This window comes from Phacochoerus africanus, chromosome 5 (assembly GCF_016906955.1).
Source record: "Phacochoerus africanus isolate WHEZ1 chromosome 5, ROS_Pafr_v1, whole genome shotgun sequence".
NCBI classification, from domain to species: domain Eukaryota; kingdom Metazoa; phylum Chordata; class Mammalia; order Artiodactyla; family Suidae; genus Phacochoerus; species Phacochoerus africanus.
In genome coordinates this window covers 117,245,717-117,270,283 of record NC_062548.1, presented here as the reverse complement: position 1 = coordinate 117,270,283, position 24,567 = coordinate 117,245,717, and the positions used below count along the sequence as shown (strand labels likewise).

Genomic DNA, 24,567 nt, shown 5'->3' with positions numbered 1-24,567 from the left:
ATATCAATCAGTGAAATTTTTGTTTGTTTTTTGCTTTTTTTTTAGGGCCGCACCTACAGCATATGGAGGTTTCCAGGCTAGGGGTCAAATCAGAGCTGTAACCGCTGGCCTGTGCCACAGCCACAGCAATGCAGGATCTGAGCTGTGTCTGCAACCTACACCACAGCTCATGGCAATGCCAGATCCTTAGCCCACTGGGCAAGGCCAGGGATTGAACCTGAGGTCCTCATGGATACTAGTCAGATTTGTTAACCACTGAGCCATGATGGAAACTTCAAATCAGTGAAATTTTAAACACTAACACACATTTCATTTTAATTTATGTTATTTTTTGCAGCATTTAGAGATTCCCATGCTGTAGCCGCCAACCTACACCAGAGCCACAGCAACACCAGATCCAAGCCACATTTGTGACCTACACCACAGCTCACAGCAATGCCCAGATCAGATCCTTAACCCACTGAATGAGGCCAGGGGTCGAACCTGCATCCTCAAGGATTCTGGTCAGGTTTTTTTCCACTGAGCCACGATGGGAACTCTGACATTTAGGTAAATTTTAGATTAGAAACCTCCAGCTGAAGTAAAAATGTCTTTATATCTCTTCTAATTCAATATATAGGATTTCTGTACATAGATTGATAAGTCGGAAAAAAATTCACGTTTCTTAAAGTTGCACGTTTATGTCATTCCAAGTTTCTTCTCTATCATTTACAAAATATTTAAAATTCCTATACTGGAATTAGTAAAGACTCTGAGAAACCTGATATTCTTTTTTTTTTGTCTTTTTTTTGGTATTTCTTGGGCCGCTCTCGTGGCACATGGAGGTTCCCAGGCTAGGGGTTGAATCAGAGCTGTAGCCACCGGCCTACGCCAGAGCCACAGCAACGCGGGATCCGAGCCGCGTCTGCAACCTACACCACAGCTCACGGCAACGCCGGATCGTTAACCCACTGAGCAAGGGCAGGGACCGAACCAGCAACCTCATGGTTCCTAGTCGGATTCGTTAACCACTGCGCCACGACGGGAACTCCAGAAACCTGATATTCTTAACAATGCTTTTTTTTTTTTTTTTTTTTGGCCTTGCCCATGGCATGTGAAAGTTCTTGGGCGAGGGATCGAAACTGCACCACAGTAGTACCCTAGCCACAGCAGTGACAATGCTTGATCTTTAACCCACTGAGCCACCAGGGAGCTCCCTGACAATGTCTTTAGAGAGGGTTTTAAACTTGACAAAAAGAGAACTCATCCCATCGTGGCTCAGTGGCTAACGAATCTAAGTAGGAACCATGAGGTTGGGGATTCGATCCATGGCCTTGCTTAGTGGGTTAAGGATCCGGCATTGCCATGAGCTGTGGTATAGGTTGCAGACTCAGATCGGATCCCGCACTGATGTGGCTGTGGTGTAGGCCAGGCAGCTACAGCTCTGATTCAACCCCTAGCCTGGGAACCTCCACATGCTGTGGGTGTGGCCCTAGAAAAGACAAAAGGCAAAAAAAAAACAAAAAACAAAAAGAAAACTCAGCTAGGGCTTTGTAAGAATGGCTTCTAGCACCACTCAAGAACCAACTATAACAAAACAAAAGAAACTCAGCAATATTTTCTACACATGTATAGGCTTATTCATACTTTTGATAAATCCCCTTGACCATTCCTATGAAGAAATGGACAGGAGTTCCCGTCGTGGCGCAGTGGTTAATGAATACAACTAGGAACCATGAGGTTGCGGGTTCAATCCCTGGCCTTGCTCAGTGGGTTAATGATCCGGCGTTGCCGTGTGCTGTGGTGTAGGTTGCAGACTCGGCTCGGATCCCGCGTTGCTGTGGCTCTGGCGTAGGCCGGTGGCTGCAGCTCCAATTCGACCCCTAGCCTGGGAATCTCCATATGCCGCAGGAGCAGCCCAAAGAAATAACAAAAAGACAAAAAAAAAAAAGAAAGAAATGGACACTATTATCAGAAAACAAATAACATAAACTTCCCCATTTTTCTGTGTCCAGCTCATATCAATTTCTCTCCAAAGGGTATTTCTGCTGAGTGTTGTTTTCACAGAAGAATCTCTTGTGCCAAAGGTCATGAGGTTCAGTGGACCCTCAAGTTTGATATTAAGATTGCTCTGCAGCCTCCAGGTCCCATTGTCCTTCCATTCTCTTTAAGAATTCAGGGGTTCCAGTTGTGGCTCAGTGGTTAACGAATCTGCTAGGAACCCTGAGGTTGCGGGTTCAATCCCTGGCCTCACTCAGTGGGTTAAGGATCTAGCATTACCGTGAGCTGTGGTGTAGGTTGCAGATGCGGCTCAGATCTGGCACTGCTGTGGCTGTGGTGTAGATTGGCAGCTTCAGTTCCAATTAGACCCCTAGCCTGGGAACCTCCATATGCCACAGGAGTGGCTCTAGAAAAGGCAAAAAGACAAAAAAAATAAAAAAATTAAAAGCCTGGACACAATGGGATCGGCGGTGATTTGGGAGCGCTGGGACACAAGTTCAATCCCCGGCCTGGTGTGGCACAGTGGGTTAAGAATTTGGTGTTGCTGCAGCTACAGCTTAGGTCACAGCTGCTGCTTGGATCTGATCTCTAGCCTGGGAACTCCATATGCCGCCAAGGGGAGGCCAAAAAAAAAAAAAAGCAAAGGCCTGATGAGTCAGTCTCTTTTGGCTGTACAGAATACAATGAGGTCATCCAAATCAGGGCAACAGTTTGCCTCTTAACAGTTATCAGGAAATAAGATCCAGGAATTTGAAAAACTGAAAAGATCACACTGTGCAGAGAAGAACAAATTTAAATATAGGTCCCAAAAAGCAAGATGTATTTTATTTATCTCCTTCCTTCTTTAGGGACTTAACAAAGGCCTTTGATCAATAATTTTGATCAAGGAGTTGAAAAAAATAAATAAAAAGTACAATTGAAAAAAATAAAAAATTAACAGGAGTAAAATGTTATTGATCCTATATATTCATATATTACTTGGTTTCTAAATTTTACAGTAAATACCACATGACGCCTTTTGTACAGGAGGAAGCAGATCTGAAGGGGCATACAGTACCAAGGTTATCGAGGTCACATGGGGTTCATAAACTCACCATTTTGGGTAGCCTTTGTGTGCCTCCTGCTCCTGGTAAGATTCCCAGCAAGACTTCAGGGGCCCCTAATACTGTTTTCTTATCTTTTGTTGCTATTCTGTACTGGCATGAGATGGCAAGCTTCAAACAAATGAGAGAAAATTAGAATGTTAGAAAATGTAACTTTATAATATCTTAGGATATGTGAAGGTCTAAAGATTACAAAGTGGAATGTGCTCACAGAATAAACTGAAATTCCTTAGGCTGGTATTTGATGCATTCTACGATTTACTTTTCTGGCCTTACTTCATACTTTCCCCCTAATTTACCGACCTCTTTTTAGGTTGCAGATTTCCTTGAAAATCTGCAGAAAGCTATGGAATATGCTCAATAGAAAAATGTATACATAATTATATACGCACCCCAGGTTAAGAAGCCCTGTACCCTATAGAGACTCTTCAATCTAGCAGGCCTATTTATGGTGTCCTAATTAGGCTCTGTTTATCATTGTCTTTGCTCGCACCAGGGCACATGTGGAATGCCTTTCCACTACTCTCTGGATAATCAAATTCTGCCTCTCTTTTCGGAGCAAACACTGGTTTCCTTAATTAATGCACACGAATGTGTCTGGTATAGAACACAGTGTGTGACAAATATTCAATAAAAGTTATTTTCTTTTTCTTTTCTTTTTTTTTGCCTTTTCTTGGGCCGCTCCCGCGGCATATGGAGGTTCCCAGGCTAGGGGTTGAATCGGAGCTGTAGCCACCAGCCTACGCCAGAGCCACAGCAACAGAGGATCCGAGCCATGTCTGCGACCTACACCACAGCTCATGGCAACGCCGGATCGTTAACCCACTGAGCAAGGGCAGGGACCGAACCCGCAACCTCATGGTTCCTAGTCGGATTCGTTAACCACTGCGCCATGACGGGAACTCTTAAAAGTTATTTTCTTTTCCCCTTCTTTCCTACATGCTCCAATTTGGTAGGCCTCTCTTCTCTCAAACCTTGTCTTTCCATCTTTACTACTCACAAAACGCTCGACGTACATCATGCATCATGTGTCTCTTGAGCAGCTCAAGAGCATGAATCACACTTCTGAATCTTTGCCCTGCAAACTTGAAGAAGGTTTTCTAGAACCGAAAGAGACCTTAGAGATCTAGTTCAAATCTTCTCAACTTATAAATGAAAACATGACACTTTGATTCACGTGCTCGGTGTCATGAGAGTAAGGATTAAAACCTATCTAGAAGTTTGATAATTAAAAAAAAGCTGATTCTTCCTCAACAACTTCTCTAAGGCAAAATAGTAGCCTAAAGGTTTGCAGCTGGTGAATCCAACAGTAGTCTGGACCATATCACAATGGCTTTAGAATAAACGTGTACCTCAAGTCCTCCTCCTAAGCAGGTTCCATTGATGGCAGCCACAATAGGCTTTGTGGACTTCTCAAGTTTCTCAAATGTTCTCTGTGCTTCCTGTGATATTTGCGTTACCTCTTGAGAGGTCGTGCAAGCTGATAACATGCTGCAGAGAACAGAAAAAAAAAATGAAACTACAACCTACTTTGTGTAATACTTCATCCACCATATCCAAATCCTATCATATATCAATATTTGGTAGGAATCTTCTAATATTCAGACGTTTAAGAATGATTTTGCCTCAGATAGCACTAATATCAATGACATCCTTTCTCTATAAAGAGTGTTAAATTTCTGGATTCAGAGAACATGGAGCAAAATAGGCTGCATATTTTTGTTTTGCCAACAAATTACTAGATTACAAAGCTCTGTGCATGAGAAAATCATCTTCTGGTAAATATTTTCATGATCAGATTAAACATTTTCACTATCAGGTAGCTTTCAGATTAAATATCAATCAAAATGACAGAATGGAAAAGCTTCGCATTATTTAGACGGATCTAAAACCTTTAAACAGATCTCCTAATGATTAAAAAAGATCTACTACAATATTGCTGTCCTCAATGACCTTTAATTTCATTTTGTTTTACTTGCTACTTATTTTGTTTCTGAACACATTTAAGCTGTGGATTTTGTACTTTCCACCAAGTATTTTATATGCTTGGAGTTGCTCAGCTAGCCTCACAGAAGCTGCAAGTATTCGCCTGGGGATTTAGGTAGCTATTGCCAGGTACACTAGTGTCTGGCTAGGCTTAAATACCAGAGCGAGAGGAAAAAACACTTGATAGAGATAATTCTGCTTTTTCTAAAAAATAAACATTAAACAAACAGAACATAAATTTCTAATTACTATACATAAACAAAGAGGGATACACAATAGTGAACAAAGCTTAAAAATATACACACACCTTAAGTACAAATTACTAAACTGATAATGCTGGCTATCAATGCCTAAAATGCAAAGAATAATATAACAAATACCCATATTTTGACAGAATTAACAACTATTAACCTTTTAACCCATTAAACTAACCCTAAGACATCATTTCTCCTCATTTTTGTAACAAATTGTAAACAAGTTATATATACATATACACATCATTGAAGAAAAAAAGAAAACATTAGTTGTATTGGTAAAGTTCCCTTTGACCTCCTCAAGTTCTACCAGCCACTTCATTTACCCTGAAACAACTTTTTCATGTTTGTAGTGTATTCTTCAGATCAACTACATTTTATTTGTATCCATAAATAACACAGAGAAGTACTCATGCATGGTTTAAAAATGTTTATAGGGTTCGAATTGTGGCTCAATGGTAATGAACCCGACCAGTATCCATGAGGATGTGGGTTCCATCCCTGGCCCGGCTCAATGGGTTAAGGATCTGGTATTGCTGTGAGCTGCAGCATAGGTCACAGACGAAGCTTAGATCTGGTGTTGTGGTTGTGGCGCTGGCCAGCAGGTGCAGCTCCAACTGGACCCCTAACCTGAGAACATCCATATGCTACAGGTGCAGCCCTTAAAAAAAAAGCTTACATAAACTCTATATTATATCAAAATTCTGCAACTTGCTTTTTTTTAAACTTAACATTGTTTGTTTGCTTGTTTGTTTTTGGCTGCAACTGCAGCATACAGAAATTCATGGGCCATGGATCAAAACCTCTGCCACAGCAGTGACAATGCTGGATCCTCAACCTACTGAGCCACCAGGGAACTCCTTAACATTATGTTTTTGAGTTCTAACATTATGCTGTAGATCTACTTGGGTCCTTTGAACAGCTTTAAGTATTTTATCTTGTGAGTATTCCACGTATACTTATCTATTTTCCTAATGAATAACATTCAGCTTGATTTGAATTCTTCATTATTTTTAAATTACATAGGACTGAACATCTTCATGGATGGGTCCTTAAAAACAGAGGGTGGGATTTCTCTAGCATATATACCTAGAAGAGGTATCACTTCATTATATGATACATGTATTTTCAGTTTTACTAAATGTTAACAGATTTCTCTCCAAAGTAGCTATAGCAATTTGCACTCCTACTAATATTTAACTTTCTCATTTCCCAAGTCCTTGCTAACATGATATTTTCGAACTTTTTAAATGTTTGCTGGGCTGATGGATTAAAAAAAAAGGGGCTTCTCATTGTTAGTTTTACAGTTTTGTTTTTGTTTTTTTTTGTCTTTTTAGGGCTGCACCCATGGCATATGGAAGTTCCCAGGTGAGGGGTTGAATTGGAGCTGCAGCTGCCAGCCAATGCCACAGCTATAGCAATGTGGGATCTGAGCCATATCTGTGACCTACACCACAGCTCACGGCAACACCAGAGCCTTAGACCACTGAGCAAGGCCAGGGATCAAACTCGAGTCCTCATGGATACTAGTTGGATTCGTTACTGCTGAGCCACAAGGGCAACTCCAGTTTTATAGTGTTTTAAATTATATTCAAATATTGCTCCTTGAACTGCTTTCAACCTCTTTAAAGAAAGGGTATATTTGGTCTTATAAGTTTTAAGCAACAAGCCCTTCATTTTTATCAACATTTTATTATACTCATGAAAATAAAAAAAAAACTTTTAGAGAAAATTTACTTCTACCTTATTTTAAAATGAGAAATGATTAGGCCTAAAAATCATACTATTAGCCAAGATAAAAGGTGACTTCAACTTTCCCAAAACTTACTTGATATCAGCACCTGCAATGAAGCAGCCTGGCTTTGATGAGATAAGGACAGCGCTTCTGATCTGACTGCTAGACCAGACTTCATTCATCACTTCTATGAACTCTGAATGCAGTTCCTGACCCAGAGTATTTACCTGCCAAAGGGACATACATATAAACTAAGAGTTTAAATTTAAAGTAACAGATGTGCAAATCACCATCAAATGCTATTTTGATTTAAGCAAATATGCTTACTCAGGAGAAATATATTGCTAAAAGAAAGAGAGACGGGGAAGAAACAGTAGCTGTCTTATTAGGTGCTTGGGCCAAGAGTAAGCACCTCTCCCTTTAAATATAGTTCTACTCCAAGGAGGACCTCATATTCCTAAGGAAGGTCATATTCCTAAGAGTTTGAATCATATGCAGGCTATACATAAGTCTACAAACATTTATCAGCTTGGAAAAAATTTGTATAATGTTAAGGAAAAAAAGGAATGAAATTAGACATATAGGAATCTTAATTTTTAAAATATTTGTTGAAACTGGATTGTATATTAAAAGCACTTATCTTTAGGTTTAGAGTATGAATGATGCTCAACTTAGAAAGTTCTAATAAAATACCTTAAGTTTGAATCATTGCTCAGTAAATGCCAAGATTCACTTTAGTGAGGGGAACTGGCTCTTAGTTTCCTTAATTTGTGATAGTTGTTAACTGCTTCTATGTAGGTCTTCCTACTTCAATTAGGCTGCTGGTAACAAAATTTCTGAAATATGAAATCTTTCCACCAACTTTAGGTGGGACAAAAGGATGAGCTCCTGCAATAAAGCTCTTTTTGGCAAAAGACTGGATTAATGCTGCATGCTTTGTTGAAGGTGCCAAAAACAAATGAAGCTCCACTTTTAACAGAACCTGATTTCCAATATGTGAGCTTCACTGAGTCATTCGCGTTCCTTAGGACATATAAAGACAATGATGCATAATCCAGCCAACTTATTACCAATAGTGACTTATGTCAGGCAAGTACTAAAGAAAACTGACTTAATAATCGCATAGCTAAGATGGGTAGGTCAGCTTTAGTTTTTATAAATAAAGCTTGCGCTTTAGTTCTTATCTAATAAACTTCCATGTCATCCTACAGCGTAGCAGAAGGCTAGTTTTATCAATCCTTGACGTTAATCTGACACCTCAGGTCAAGTAGAAGCAATTCTTAACCAAGGACCTCTGCTTGAGCAAAATGCTCCAACTCTATGAAAAACTGTAAGTTCGTAAGATAGAATTACTGCCAAATCAGAGGATTCATTTCTTTGCCATTTGAGACTGGATTAATGAATGTAGTGAGCAGAAAGAAACTGTAGCAAGTTAAATTAGGTACCTTTGAATTGGGTGAGTTAATTCGGATAACTGCCACATCCCCTTTGACTCCATAGTTAATATGGGTTCTGGCTAAAAAGAGAAGGAAAATTTATTTGTAAATACATTTATTGCTAAATAAGTATAAAAAGCAATGTAAGCATGTCAATGAGAAATTAAACTTACTCAGCAAAGCAGAAGACCTTGTAAAGTTGCGGCAAATGTACCCTGTAAGAAAAAGGTATTTCAAAACCAATTATTACACAAAACAGAATTTCTACAGTACCTGCTTTTTATAACAAAGCTGGAGCTTATAACAAAACAAAGAACTATAACAAAAACTATAAAAAAAAGTTAAAACAATGTGTTCTAGACCATTATTGTGACTACTACCCTATCTTTTTTTATTTTAATTATCAGGTCATGTGACTATTTGGATACTAAATGTGGCAGGTGGACAAGTGGCCTCTCAAGGATGTCCATGTGTCCCCAGAAACTGAGTATGTTAGGTTATATGGCAAAGGGAAATAAAGGGGGCAAATGGAATTAGGGTGGCTCACTGGCTGACCTTACCACAGGGAGATCATGCTGGGTTACTGAGGTCTGCCCAATGTAATTACACGGGGAGGAAAAAGGCAAAGAGAACCAGCAATGCAGCATGAGAACCCATGGCTTTGGAGAAGTCAAGAAATGCAGGCAGCCTCTGGAAGCTAGAAAAAGCAAGGAAATGGATTCTTCTTTAGAGGATCCGAAATGAACACAGTCCTGCCAACACTTTTCATTTTAGCCCAGTGAGACTCATTTCTGACATCTGGAAGTGCAAGATAATAAATTCGTACTGTTTCAGACAACAAGTTTGTGGAAATTTAGGGCAGCAATAGGAAACAAATACATTAAAAAACAAGGAATCTACAAAGCAATCCGTACTGTTAGCTCCAAATATATTTCAACCATGTTCTCCAGGCAGGTCCTCTTGCATTTTTTATGGAGAGATAAACCTTCCAGTATCACAAAAAGTAAAATCAAAGGGCACTAGAGGCTCCATGTTTCTTTCTATCCTGCAGTTCTCAAAGGAAGAGGCAGAGGAAAGCACAGAAAAGAGCAGCTTAATACTGCTTCCAAATGCAAAACAACATAGTATTACAAAAAGAAAACTCAGAGTTCCTGTCGTGGCTCAGCAGTCACCGAACCCAACTAGGAACCATGAGGTTGCGGGTTCGATCCCTAGCCTCGCTCAGTGGATTAGGGATCTGGCGTTGCTGTGGCTGTGGTGTAGGCTGGCGGCTACAGCTCTGATTCGACCCCTAGCCTGGGAACCTCCATATGCCACGGGTGTGGCCCTAAAAAGCAAAAAACAAACAGACAAACAAACAAAAACTATATAGATGGCACCAGGACCAAAGTGGGGTGATCTCTGGTTCTGTCTGCATTTCTTTCTGCAATCCAAGTCAGCTCTCAAAGTGCAAAGGCCTTGAGAGCCAAAGACTCGGGGTCAACCATCAAGTTTATCATTTACTAGCTGTATGACAGTGTATAAGGATCTTAAAGCATTTCAGTGTTCTTATAAAGATAGAAGTCAAAGTGATATAACGATTATAAAAATACCTGTATGTCAAAGCACTGCACCAAAGTAAATTAAGACAGAAGCCAGCCATCTCCTCAAACCCCAGTACCTCCACCTCACTAGTGACACACTTTCCTTCTTTGCTTTTCCCCCACTGGAAATCTGCATCATCTGTATTTATTCCTCTTCCCTCTTTACATCTGTATAATTGCTCCACAAAGCTCTATCTGGAGAATCCGAGTACAATGATCTTTCCCTTCCCTGTCTGAATTTTTATCTTTATTATTCACTGTTCTCGTCTCTAGTGCATTTGCAGCATGTGTTGCCCCCAACTAAACTGTAAGCTCCTCCAACATCATCTCATTGTCATTCATTCCACAACCAAAATCTAGTATGTCCTACTATGTGCTGTTCCAGGCACCTAGAGCGAACAGAAAGACAAAAATCCCTATCTTTGTGGAGGAGGTGAAAACAGGCCTGGCATAAAAAGGAGTTTGTCTGAAAAGTAGAAATTGCAGGGGGAGAGGAGCCAGGTAATAGACAAGTCTAGCTAGAACAGTGTAAACTGCATCAGTGAGAATGCACTGATCTGGAATGCAGAGTGGGAGGGAGGAAGTGGAAAGACAGATTAAATAAGAAACATAAATATGGAAATAGATATGTTAGAAGATAAGTGCCTAACAAAAAGAGAACAAAGCAGGTGAAAGGGTTTGGATGGGAGCTACAATTCTAAAGACCAAATATTTGAGACAACAGGTTTGTGTTCATCAGCTTATAAACTCTTACCCACTAAGCTACCTTTGGCCCACATCCATACGCAAAACCTCCTCTCAATCAAGAGAGGCAGAAAACAAACAGAAAATCAGTAAATGTACAAACATATCTGGAAAACAATTTCAAACCAGTCAACCAAAACAAGATGAAGTACAAGACAGCTTTACTTTTGGATTTCAGCCTTACTCACTACCTAATTAGGAGAGCTTGCTTTAGAGCGGCTGGATGAACTTTAGCCTATATTTACTGGGGCAGCAAAACAGATGGAAACCTTTGTCCTACTTTCTGATTGTTTAAATAATTTAACTCAAGAAGACACCTACAAGACCTAAGATTACAGCAGTGGAAAGAGCTGTATTCTGCTGACACAAGTGTCAAATATGAAAATGTTACCTTTGTTGTAACAATCATGTTTTTCTCAATATTTAATCCCAGAGGAAGGGACAGAATTAAGGAAGTGAGAGTCAAATTTATTTAACTCGTTGATTAATTTATTTTTGCTTTTTTTAGGGCCGCACCCCTTGGCATATGGAAGTTCCCAGGCCAGGTGTCAAATCAGAGCTATAGCTACTGGCCTACACCAGAGCAAGACCAGATCCAAGCTGAGTCTTCAACCTACACCACAGCTCACAGCGACACCACCAACTGATCGAGGCCAGGGATCAAGCCAGAGTCCTCACAGTTACTAGTTGGATTCATTTCTACTTCTCCGCAATGGGAACTCTGAGAATTAAATTTAAATATACACCATCTAGGAGTTCCCCTTGTGGCTCAGTGGTAGCATTCTTGAGGACACAGGTTTGATCCCTGGCCTCGCTAAGTGGGTTACGGATCAAGCGTTGCTGTGAGCTGTGGTGTAGTTTGCAGACACAGCTCAGATATGGCATTTCTGTGGCTGTGGTGCAGGCGGGCAGCTACAGCTGTGATTCAACCCCTAGCCTGGGAATTTCTGGATCCTTAACCCACTGAACGAGGCCAGGGATTGAAACCGCATCCTCATGGATACTAGTGTCCACTGAGTCACAACTGGAACTCCCTGGACTTTTTTCAAAAATCTATAAATTGCTACTAAAAGAGGCAATAACTATAATAAGCCATATTTTCTTTATTGGGGAAAGACCAATGCAAAATATATACACATGTGTATGTATATATACTTCTACACAAAAAAATATAGAAGAACCAAGCTTGTAACTTTTTACTACACATGTAAAACAAACATTACTTTAAAAATTATCAGATATACATAAATGAGTTCTTCAGGGCAAAAAAGTGTTAATAATAGCTAATGCTTATTAACATTAATAATAGCACTTACTTCATAGAAAAGCTGTTTTACACCTAAAACAATTCTTTTAAAGCTCACAAGGTGGTATTATTCCTCATTTCACAAAGGAGAAAACAGGAATATAAATTAATTGTCCAAGGTCATCAGGGGTAAGGTCACCAGAGAGGGTAAAAGACAAAGCCAGATTCAAACCCACAAGTCAAACTCCAAATTTAATGCTTTTAACTGAATTACCTTAAGAGCAATGGATGGGAAAGTTCAAAAATATATATTTGATATTTTTAAAATGTTAAATCAAAAATGTGGAAAACAGACAAATCAAACTGTCAGGTAACATGACCAAATGCTAACAGTAGGTATGTGAGTAGTAAGAGAATGGGTGATTCTTTTTCCTTAATCCCTTTCCCCACTCTTAACATTTCACTTTCTTGTAATATTATGAGTGGGAGTCACACACACACACACACAGAGTCCTGTGGAGCCTAAAAACAGTGGTTGAAATAAGAAAGCAGAAAAGAGTCAATCATTTAATCAATCCCTTACAGTAAAAGGAGATTCCAGGCACTAAAACAGCATACAGTACTACCCTAGTGGTTCAGAAGGAGGAAGGCATATTATAAATGAAATTTCTAGTTAAGTAAGCAGAGTTAAATACAACATGCAATAAAAAAATCACATTTCACCTTAAAGATTTGAGGTGGAAGGAAAATGCTTGATTTTCCACAATCATCCACTTTAATTCTTTCTCTTGCCAGTTTGAAGAGAAAAAGACAATATAGCTAATGAAAGCTACCTGGGTATTGTTAGGAACTAGGGTAGAAATAGTTGTTAAAATTATCTAACATTTTGTTCCTTAAGTATCTTCACGTTTAAAAAAAAAATGTTTTCTCCTTGCAAGTTGCAGAACCTCCCCTGAGAAAGTCAACGCATTATACTGGGTTCCTACTGGGATTATGGAACTGCAACAGGTGAGTTTCCTATTAAAGTGTGGTAATAGGTACAAAAAAAGGTTTTGAGGGAAAGGGTGTGGAAGTGGCAGTAATTTGAAAGGCTGGTTAATTTCATACAAGAAGGTTTTAAGATACCTCCTTTTACAGGCAAGGTGCTGTGGAGCCACAAAGATGTGACAGACTAGGCTGTCCTAGTCGTCCTGGACCTCTCCATCTAGTAGGGACAGGTTCAAGGCCATCATGAAGGGAAATACGAGGAGACCTGCGGAAGATGCCAGACCCAGTGGATGGAACTCAGAAACGTCAGCGGTTACGGAGTCTGAAATCGCCGCAGGACTCGAGAGAAACTATCAGTCCCTGCGCCGGTAAACAAGACACTGGGTCCCACAGTAGCAACCCTCTCCCTCATCCAAGGCTGGCTTCCTGAGCCAGGAGATGCAGGCAGCGCTGCGGAGATAAAGTCCAGGTCTCTGGCCAGGACCGTAGGTTGCCCTCAAGCGGGCCTCACCTGGGCAGCGGAGCGTCTGGGAGGCAGTGAAGCGACGGAGGCTGCCTATTGCCCGGGAGGCGACCATCTTGAGCAGGAGAGAACGAAACTGGAAAGTTGCTGGAGCTGGTGGCAGCCAGAGGACTTTTCTTCCCGCCGGCTGGCCCTGGCCAGGCGTCCGACGTACTGCCTGACTGAAACCCCGGTGACGAATTGCCGCCGGCCCCTTAACCTTGCCCTTGGCTTCCGGCTAACGGGACGAAAAGGACACTTTCTCCGCCGGAAGGAAGAAGACCCTGGGAGGAGGGGGCAGAGTTACAGTTTTTTCAGTCAGGCAGCCGGAGGGCAGCCCGGGAGGCCGGCGTGGCTCGCGGAGCCAGCGGGCCGGGTGAGGGGTCCTTCCTAGGCAGGACCTGTCTTTTGGTCCCCGACGGGTCCTGTCACTTGAGTCCGAAGCTTTCCCGAAGCAGGTACCTGAGCGACGCGAACTAAGGTGAGAAGGAGCGTGCGCTCGGCTCTCCGTCTGGCCTTGCCCCCCGGCTCCGTCCGCGCTTCCTTTCCCACCTTCTACCCCAGGGCCCGCGGCCGCCTCCTCCATGGGGGAGTGGAGTTCGAGGGGGCAGAAGGAAGCGTCTCAGTGGAGTCTCCCGTGCCGGTGCAGTTTCGTCAGTAATTTGGCTTCGCGTTGTCGTAGCTCTGAGCAACGGTGTCCCCTGGCTCGTTTAATTTGTCATCACAAGTTAACAAACTGATGATTTGTGTACGTGTTAGTTTAAAACGCTGGCCCGTGTTCCACTGTTGTTTCATGCGCTTTGCCTGTAGTCAGGTCGACTACAGAGATTCGGCTGGAACCAGAGGATACCTCTTTTGTGCTGCTGGGAGTGGGACTCTGTGTCATGGCTTTTGGGGACTCAAGTTGGGAGGAGCTGAGACATTGCCGTGCCCTGCTCTGAGATCCAGTGCTCAAGATTACTTTCTCATCCAGAAGGGACCTGAAGATCATATCTAGTCGTTTATCCCCTTCACTTTATCGGTGAAGCCCATGAATCAGAGTGGCTACAGTTGGTAGAAATAGGACTAGAGCCTACATTTACTAACTTCTAGTCAAGAACTCTGCAGTGCATGATTGCTGTTTTTGTGCTGGAAAAATAGTCTGGAGTCCTGGAATCCGGGGATTGATTCCAAAAAGGGGACCTCGTAGGCCCTTTCGCTGCCATCTCATTGAATCTTCATATCCCAAAATTGTAGTTTGCATTTTGTAAGTGGCGTTTAGGGGCTCAGAGATTATGTCAACTTTCTGGTAGCTGGCAAAGCCAAGATTGAGACATAAATTTGAGTCTCACCGCTCACCAGATTGACTGTTCCTCAAGAGGCAGAGAAGAGGCCGGGGGAAATGGCAAGGAAGTTGAGACTGAAATGAGGAGTATGGAAAAAAAGAAGAAAAGGTTTTTGTTTAAAGCACAAGTCTTATAGTGAGTCCTCCATCACTGTGATCATGTTAAGCAGAAACTGGATGACCAGTGATCTCTTAATTAGTAAAAGGAATTCTTGATGACCTCCCAAATCCCTCCAACTCATAAGGTTTTTACAGTTCAAAGCTGCCTCCTCCCACATAATGCTCTTGCGGCCTCTAATTTAGTGTAGCATTTATTGTTTAGATCAGCAGTGGCAAACTTTTTCTGTAAAGGGCCAGAGAGTAAATAGTTTAGGCTTTACAATCCACATCCATCTCTGTCATATATTCTTTCATTTGTTTTGCTCCCCAACTCTTTAAAATTGTAGAAACGGTTATTAGCTAGAGGCCCTGGGGTTGTAGTTTGCCAGCGCCTGATTTAGATCACTCTTTTGGCTCTTGAATTTTGGTTCCCTGTATTCTCAACAAGAGCCTAAGCTCCATCAAGGGCAGAAACAGCTCCTTCTCACTGTGGCTTACAGAAAGAGGAACTCAGTGTGTTTATACCATCGCCCACTAATGTTAATAGCAAACGCGTGTATAACCCGTACTGTGCATGAGGCACTGTGCCGAGTGCTTTATGTATTTATTGATTTAGTTATTCTTCATGACAACCCTATGAGTTGTAGGCACTTTAATTATCTACAGTTTATAGGTTTATCTTACCGATGAATTATCTACATTTTACTCTTAAAACCGAGAAAGAAAATGGCCTTTGGAGGTCATCAAGAATCCTTTTTGCAAGTTGAGTTACTTGTTTAAGGTCATAACAACTAGGGTAGAGCCAGGATTTGGATTAGATGGTCTGCCTTTAGTGTGTGTGCTCTTAAGGACATGGTAGATTGTGTCTTAATGAGCTGTTAGAGCCAGTCTATCTTGCTTTCATTACTTGTTTACCTCATGGATCTTTCCATAGTTTCACACCCTACTCAAGCCTAGCATGCTCCCCAAATACTTGAGTCAAAATATATTTCCTAAAGCTTAAAGCAAATGGCAGTAACTAGGTCAACTCTCCCGCAGGCTATTTTGCTTAGTTCTTTCTTTTGAAACCGCTCTCTACTTTTTATTAATTATTGAAGGAATATATATTCTATTTAATTTTTTTCAAAAACTTCAGATAAATCTAAAGAAAATAAATACACCAATAACTCCACCACCCAGAGATAACTGCTCTTAACATTTGCTGTGTATTTTTCTGGACATTTTTTAGGCATTTGTATACTTTTACCTGTAAGATATTACATGCAAATTTTCCTAAAGCTAGATTTATACCCTGCATTAAAAAGAAAATGTTCATTGTAAAAAAATTTAAGAAGATAGAAGAATATAAAATATTGGAGTTCTCTTGTGGCACAGTGGGTTAAGGATCCAGTGTTGTCACTGCAGCTGCTTGGGTCACTGCTGAAGCATGGGTTCAATCCCTGGCCCAGAAACTTCCATGTGCCAGGAGTGTGACCCTCCCCCAAAAGAATATAAAGTGAAAGCCCCTCTTTATCTCAGCTTCATGGATTTTCATCTCTCTTTCTTTCTGTCATAAAATGGAGTTTTACTATATGTATTGTTCTGCAGCTTGCTTTTTCATTTAATATATGTTGTGGACATCTTTCCATTCGGTATATACATGTTTATCGTTACGTTTCAATTTTCTTTACAAATTACTGAATATGGATGGTATGTTTGCTGTTTTCTACTATGTGTATTTACATCCTTAATATTTGTATTGGCTAGAGATCTATGATTGCTGTATATACACCTTGAATATTTCTATTGCTTAAAGACCAATAAGAAGAATACTAGGCTCAAAAATTCACAGTTCTGGAGTTCTCACTGTAGCACAGTAGGTTAGGAATCTGACTGCAGTGGCTTGGGTTGCTGCAGAGGCTCGGGTTCAGTCCCTGGCCCAGGAACTTCCATGTGCCGTAGGTGTGGCCATAAAAAAAGAAATAAATTCACAAATCAAAATTTGAGAGATAACTAAAAATTGCCTTCTGAAAAGGCCTTAGCAATTACACCTCTATGTGGAAGGGCCTAAATAGATCTACTCTTGCTAGAATTATATATTAACCAATTTTTAATTCTTGCCAATCTGATAACCCCCAAATGATACTTTATTTATTTTTATTTTATTTTTTTGTCTTTTTGCCATTTCTGGGCCGCTCCCATGGCATATGGAGTTTCCCAGGCTAGGGGTCTAATTGGAGCTGTAGCTGCTAGCCTATGCCAGAGCCACAGCAACGCGGGATCCGAGCCGCGTCTGCAACCTACACCACAGCTCACGGCAACGCCGGATCGTTAACCCACTGAGCAAGGGCAGGGACCGAACCCGCAACCTCATGGTTCCTAGTCGGATTCGTTAACCACTGCACTACGATGGGAACTCCTGATACTTTATTTTAATTAAAAAATTTTTTGTTAGTGAGGTTGAACATTTAAATTTTTGTTTATTGGAATTTTTATTTCTTCTGTGAATTGCTCATTTGCTCATTTTTCCTTTTGGTTCTGTTTCAGGAAGGAGCCTTTCAGTCGCAAATAACAGAAACTGCAACTGAAATTGGTTTAATAAAGGGGATTTATTTTCTTATGGAACAGAAATGCATAATGGGAGAGTGGGTTTCAGATATGATTCAATCAGGGCTCTGGATTCTTTTTCTGAATTCTCAGCTCTGTCCTCCTTTGAGACCAGCTCTTGCCTTAAAACTAGCTTTTATCATGTTTGCAACTTGTAGCCATGCCAAGTTTCAGAAGGAGAGAAGATTTGTGTTTCAGAATTCCAGGCAGAAGACTTGAGTGTCGTACTGACTAGACTATCCCTGAATTGATACTAGTGGGCGAGGCAATACCATATATGAGTATTTGAGGCCTTGGTTTCCTGAACCAATAATCTTAGCAAGGAGAATGAGATTATTCTGATTGATTTAAACCCCACAGTTGAGCTAGATTCAATCCCGTGTGGACCACATGTGGCAGCTACGTAATTGGGTGAAATGGATATTGGGCTGAAAAACCGCAGATTCCATTACAGATTGTTCCTCTTTTTCCTGTAATTTGTATAAAATCTTTATGGATTATGATATTAACCCTTCGTTTTTTGTGTTGTAAGTATTTTTTCTGAATCCGTTGTTTGCCTTTTAACTTTATTTTATTATGTTTTGCTGTGAAGATACTTTATTTATTTATTACTTATTTATTTATTTTCTTTTTAAGTCCCCACGTGTGGTATATGGAGGTTCCCAGACTAGAGGTCGAATCAGAGTTGCAGCTGCCAGCCTACGCCACAGCCACAGCAACACGGGATCCAAGCTGCGTCTGCAACCTACACCACAGATCATGGCAATGCCAGATCCTTAACCCAGTAAGGGAGGCCAGGGATCAAACCCACATCCTCATGAATTCTATTCGGGTTCTTAAATTGTTGAGTCATGACTGGAACTCCTGTGAAGATATTTTAAATGCTTACTTAATCAGATCTTTTTTTTTTCCTTTATTTTGTCTTTTTAGGGCCGCACCCGTGGCATATGGAGATTCCCAGGCGAGGGGTTGAATTGGAGCTACAGCTGCCAGCCTACACCACAGCCACAGCAACACAGGATCTGAGTCATGTCTGTGACCTCCACAGCTCACGGCAATGCTGGATCCTTAACCCACTGAGGAAGGCCAGAGATCGAACCCATGTCCTCATGGATAATAGTTGGGTTCATTAACTACTGAGCCATGACGGGAACTCCTCTTGTAGTAAGTTAAAAAAATATATATATTTAGATTAATTCATCAGTAATTTGTACTTACAGTATGAGGTATGGATCTAATTTTTCCCCAAGTGATTAGCCATTTCCCTGATTTCTTGACTATTTGCATGAATTTCATTTCAAGGTGAACTTTACTTATGGGGATTTATGTTCCAGACTCAAGTGGCATCAAATGTAGCTTCTGGAAAAGTGGTGTCCATCTCATGGGCCAATTTGTGACTCCTTGGCTAGAGTCCCTTGAATATTCTAATCTGATGAACCTGGAGGTTGGACTTCTCCATCTTTTTCCAGAGGACATATTTGGCCAATGTGATTTTTTTTTTTTTTTTTGGAAGCCACAGGGCATCTCTTTTTAGTCTGTGAAGACCTAAGAGAGGTTGAACAAGGCTTTTATATTAGTTATTGCTGTGTAATGAATTACTCCAAAATGTAGCACCTTAAAACAATAAAAATTTATTGTCTCATACAGTTTCTGAGGGTCAGGAATCTGGGGCTACTTAGCTGGGTTGTTGTGGCTTAGAGTTTCTCATGAGGTTGACGTCAGAATGTTGGCCGGGGCTGTAGTCATCTGAAAGCTTGTCTGTGCTAGAGGATCCACTGCCAAGCTCACACACATGGCTGTTGGCAAGAGGTGTCAATTCCTTGCCTCGTGAGCCTCTTCATGGGGCAGTTCCTGATGTGCCCTCTGGCTTCCCCCAGACCGAGTGATCTGAGAGACAGACCACAACGGAAGCTGCACTCTTTTATAGCCTAATCTCAAAGTAACATCTTGTCACTTCTGACATATCCTTTTGTTTACCCAGACCAACTGTGTAAATTAAATTCATGGAAGTGGAATCGCTGATCAGAAGTTAGATGCAGTTGTGGTTTTTTGACAGTCAATTGCCAGATTGCCCTCCAGAGGGATACAGCAGTGGAGGTGCTTCAGGTTGCACCCCTAACAGCAGTATGTGAGAGTGCCTGTTTGTGTGGACTCTACCACACAATGACTATCGGACCTTTGAGGCGAATATTATATCTCTGTGTGCTTTTAATTTGTATGTCTCTTATGAATGAGATTGGACATCTTTTCATGTCTCTAAAGCCATTTGTATTTCCATTTCTGTGAACGGTTTTCTCATATCCTTTGCCCGTTTTTCTCGTACTGATTTGTATGAACTCAATTTTGGGAGTTTAGGGAGGTGTATAATATGTTTTAAATATTTTTAATATGTAAGGGTTTTTATTTTACAGTTTTATTATTTTGAAACAATATCGAGCTTATAAAAAAGCAGCAAGTATGTTGAGTTCCCCTTGTGGCTCAATGGGTTAAAGAACGCAGCTATTATCCATGAGGCCATGAATTTGATCCCTGGCCTCATCCAGTGTTGCAGCAAGCTGTGGCGTAGGTCACAGATGCAGCTCAGGTCCTAGGCTGTAGACAGTCGGCTGCCGCTCTGATATGACCCCTAGCCCTGGGAACTTCAATATGCTGTGGGTGTGGCCCTAAAAAAAAAAGTAGCTAGCATAGTATATAACTTTTTTCTTTTTCTTTTTTTAAATTCAAGAACAGTTGATTTACAGTGTTGTGCCAATTTCTGCTGTACAGCAGAATGACCCAGTCATAATATATATATATATACATTATTTTTTTTAAACTATCTTCCATCATATAGAACTTTTTTTTCTTTTAGCAGTTACGACGTGATACTGCACTTTCCCTGAATATTTTTTTAATGCTACTTCTCAATTTTATTTTTATTTTTTATTTTTTTACCTTTCCCCCCCACCACTATACAGCATGGTGACCCAGTTACACATACATGTATACATTCTTTTTTCTCATGTTATCATGTTCCATCATAAGTGACTAGATATAGTTCCCAGTGTTGCACAGCAGGTTCTCATAGCCAGTCCATTCCAAAGGCAATAGTCTGCATCCATTAATCCCAAGCTCCCAATCCCTCCCACTCCCTCCCCCTTCCCCTTGGCAACCACAAGTCTATTCTCCAAGTCCATTATTTTCTTTTCTGTGGAAAGGTTCATTTGCGCCGTATATTAGATTCCAGATAAAAGTGATATCATATGGTATTTGTCTTTCTCTTTCTCTTTCTGACTTACTTCACAGTATGAGAGTCTCTGATTCCATCCATGTTGCTGCAAATGGGATTATTTTGTTCTTTTTTACCGCTGAGTAATATTCCACTGTGTATATATACCACATTTTCCTAATCCAGTCATCTATCAGTGGACATTTGGATGGATTCTGTGTCTTGGCTATTGTGGATAGTGCTGCAGTGAACATGTGGGTGCATGCGTCTTTTTTAAGGAAAATTTTGTCCGGATATATGCCCAAGAGTGGGATTGCTGGGTCATGTGGTAGTTCTATGTATAGTTTTCTAAGGTACCTCCATACTGTTCTCCATAGTGGTTGTACCAGCTTACATTCCCACCAGTAGTGCAGGAGGGTTCCCTTTTCTCCACACCCTCTCCAGCATTTGTTATTTGTGGACTTATTAATGACGGCCATTCTGACTAGTATGAGGTGATATCTCCCCTGAATACCTTAGTATGTATTCCCTACAAATGTTCCCTAGAAACTTTCCACAAGGCATACTACACAGTCACAGTACAACCATCAGAATCAGGAAGTTCATGTTGGTGGCTTCATGGACCTGTCCAACAATTTCTCTTCCCCTTTGACCCTAGAGAAGAGCATAAACTCTGGAGCAGATTGCCTGGCTTTAGATCTCAGCTCTGCGTCTTAGTTGTCACTCAATCCCTGAATGCCTCAGTTTCTTTCTCATCTATTACAAAGGGTATGAGAATCACCCTTGCCTACTCCACAGGTCATTGTGAGGATTTCAGGGGTTGATGCTTAGATTAGTGGTTTGCATGCCATGAAAGCTATGTCAGTGTAGCTATAATAGTATTAATATTAGAGAAAAGGTAGCTGGCAGTAGAGTGAGTTTTAGAGTATTTTATAGTAGCCATGGACGAGACATCAGCGATCATAGACTACAGAATAAACTACGGATTGTTCAAATAACCCAGAATGTATTTTACTCTTATTTATTTATTGTTCTTCTCTTTTTAGATTTCACAATGACTTCCCTCTTGACTTACACTTTTAAAAGTCTTCCCAGTACATCAAAATGGGCCCTCAGATTTTGTAAGTTGTATTTGTTCTTTCTTTTTAAGATTAGCTTTGGATATGTAAGCGTCTTGCATAGACATGGTATTGTACTGCTTTTTGTAAGCACTTTATTTTGTCTTCCAGCTTTAAGACCTCTGAGCTCTTCCTCCCAGCTGCAAGCTGCCGCAGGTATGGTAATTTGTAAAAGAAACATTTTCTATTTAAATGTTAAATTCTGGAATCTAGATTTGTGAATTTTGAATAAACACCAAAACTAATTTGCTAACTCTCCCCTTTCTATAAGCAACCTGAACGTCACTATTGCCTTCAAATTAAAACAGTATAGGACCAATCAATAATAATAGATTATGGTGTAGGGTTGGGCTCAAGGATGTTGGCAGGACATTGCTTTCTGGGACTTGGAACCTGATGGAGTCACAGAGGTTCCATGAACCTTGCTGGTCAGTTTTCTCAGCTACTGGCTGTCAGCCCTGGAGATGATTAGCTCACAAAGCCTCTGGAGACTATTGTGGAGCCCAGAGTTAACTTACTCAACTTTCAGTGACAGGTTTCTCTGTTAATGAGCATCTTCTTAGTCCATGTGCAGAAGGACCTGTACCTGAAGTAGATGTGACCTTGAAACTAGTTAATGAAAGAAGGTTTAGTCAATATGAAATGAAAAAAGGATGGAAATTTGTTGATTTTGTATGGTCTTTTAGACCTTGGTAAACCCAATGAGTTAGACTTCTTCACTATTGAGTACATACTTTTGCAGAACTTGTTGTGGGTATGTGTCTTCAATGGCCAGTGCTAAACACCCTGACAGGTTCGTACCATTATTCTCTTTGCCTGGGTCCTATATTGACCTATGATTTTTGATTTTGGTGTCATTATGGTATTTCTACTTGGATAATAACTTAATAGAGAAAGTGTCTTACCAGGATTCGGAAGACACTACGCTGTTCCAGTTCTACTTCTTGTGGGGCTGTTTGGCCTTCAAGGGATACTTCCCTGTGCTTTAGTTTCTTTGTCTAAAAGAGAATTACAATTTTAGCCTTGTTAACCTCAAGTAAGTATGAATATATTTCAAAGAAGTTTGAAAACTATAAACCCAATATAAGTAAAAGATGGTATTTTTATATTGTTTTACATATAGTATATTTTCAGGGGTCTGTTGCCTAATCACACCTAGAAAAGTTTCATGTTGTCATATAACAAATATATTTTCTGAATTCTCTTAATTCTAACTAGAACATAGATTAGTATTAACCTCACAACCAATTATTCCCTTCTCATGTCACCTTTTTCCTCATTTTGATGTTTACTCAAATCTTTTGCTTTGAGATCACACAGAGAGATCTGATTCTTGCCAACTGGGAGACGGTCACATTGAATAGCAACAGAGGGAAGGCATTTTTGCTGGCTTTTGGAATATTCTTCTTTATATTGCTTTTAAACTATTTTTGTGTTTCTGTCTCCTCAACTATATTGTAAGCCTTCGTAAAACACAAGCTCTGGTGTCTAACACTGCCCTCAAGTGATTTGTGTTCATGTTGATGATGATAGTGGTGCAAGAAGATGTGTGATAAGACAGAGGAATGTGACCAGCTGATTTGAGGGGAGGGAGCGGGAGCGGGCATGTGCCCATGCTGCAGAGGTTTAGGTTGCAGTAATTTTATAGCTAATTTCTCTTCAAGCTCATGTGACTACTGTACTTGATGGCACTCTTAGGATGAAGGAATTAGAGTGGTACTAATTTTATTGATGTTTTTAGTCATCAGATTGGAAATGTAAGTGAGAGAAATTATGACTTGTTCAGTAGTTATATCTGTATATACTTTGCATCTTACTTGACTTTCATTCTGATAAACCCATCCTAAGTTGAAAATATTGTAAGTCGAAAATGCATTTAGTACACCTAATCTACCAAAATTTGTAGTTTAGCCTAACTTACCTTAAACATGCTCAGAACACACTGGGCAAAATCCTCTAACACAAGGCCTATTTTATGATAAAGTGTTGAATATCATGTAATTTACTGAATATTGTACTAAAAGGGAAAAATGGAATGGTCAAAAGTATATTAGTTGTTTACCCTGTGATTGTGTGGCTGACTGGGAGTGGCTGCTCACTGCTGCCTAGCATCATGGGAGAGTATCGTATCGCATATTGCTAACCTGGGAAAGAAATGAAAATTCAGAATTCAAAGCACGGTTTCTACTGAATGCATGTTGCTTTTGCATCTTCCTAAAGTTAAAAATTAGTAAGTTGAACCATGGAAAGTCGAGGACCATCTGTATATCTATATTTATAGATCTATATCCACACATATATGTATGTATATAGCAGTGGTATAGTACACATCTCTTAACCTGCTTTGATTTTAATTGTATTTATGAAATACAGAATGTTTATCAATCAGCCATTAGAAAACTAAGTTTGGTGTTGGGAGGAGCCTTGTAGGTCATTTAGTCTAGCTCCCATATTTGCAAATAAGAAATTTTTGTCCATGGTAGGGACTAGAACCCAGATATTTTAACCTTCCATTCAATTTTTTTTATAACACATTGCTCCTGAGTGCCCACAGCACTGTGGAATAGATAATGGAGACCCTGAGAAAATTCTGATGTGGTTAGGAGCCAGTGTGCACATGAAATAGAATGAGAGTCCTTTGGGTGACAGTTTAATATATAATAAATATTATCTTTA

General features: G+C 40.3%; 2 protein-coding genes across 3 annotated transcripts in view; one reads left to right on the top strand and one right to left on the bottom strand.

Moving 5' to 3' along the window:
* Positions 1–13,726, bottom strand: part of HADHA (hydroxyacyl-CoA dehydrogenase trifunctional multienzyme complex subunit alpha) — a 44,429-nt gene extending 30,703 nt beyond the window's left edge. The window contains exons 1-6 of the mRNA XM_047782474.1: positions 13,566–13,726; positions 8,668–8,709; positions 8,504–8,574; positions 7,152–7,285; positions 4,436–4,574; positions 3,075–3,194 (exon numbers count right to left, since the gene is read on the bottom strand). Coding sequence (XP_047638430.1) covers positions 3,075–3,194; positions 4,436–4,574; positions 7,152–7,285; positions 8,504–8,574; positions 8,668–8,709; positions 13,566–13,632 — 573 coding nt within the window. The 5' untranslated portion in view covers positions 13,633–13,726. The remainder of the gene's footprint in view (positions 1–3,074; positions 3,195–4,435; positions 4,575–7,151; positions 7,286–8,503; positions 8,575–8,667; positions 8,710–13,565) is intronic.
* A 196-nt stretch (positions 13,727–13,922) lies between these two features.
* HADHB (hydroxyacyl-CoA dehydrogenase trifunctional multienzyme complex subunit beta) overlaps positions 13,923–24,567 on the top strand; it is a 39,065-nt gene continuing 28,420 nt past the window's right edge. For both annotated transcript variants that reach the window (XM_047782476.1, XM_047782475.1), the window contains exons 1-3: positions 13,923–14,037; positions 21,820–21,894; positions 22,003–22,047. In XM_047782476.1, the coding sequence (XP_047638432.1) occupies positions 21,828–21,894; positions 22,003–22,047 (112 nt within the window). In that variant the 5' untranslated portion in view covers positions 13,923–14,037; positions 21,820–21,827. The remainder of the gene's footprint in view (positions 14,038–21,819; positions 21,895–22,002; positions 22,048–24,567) is intronic.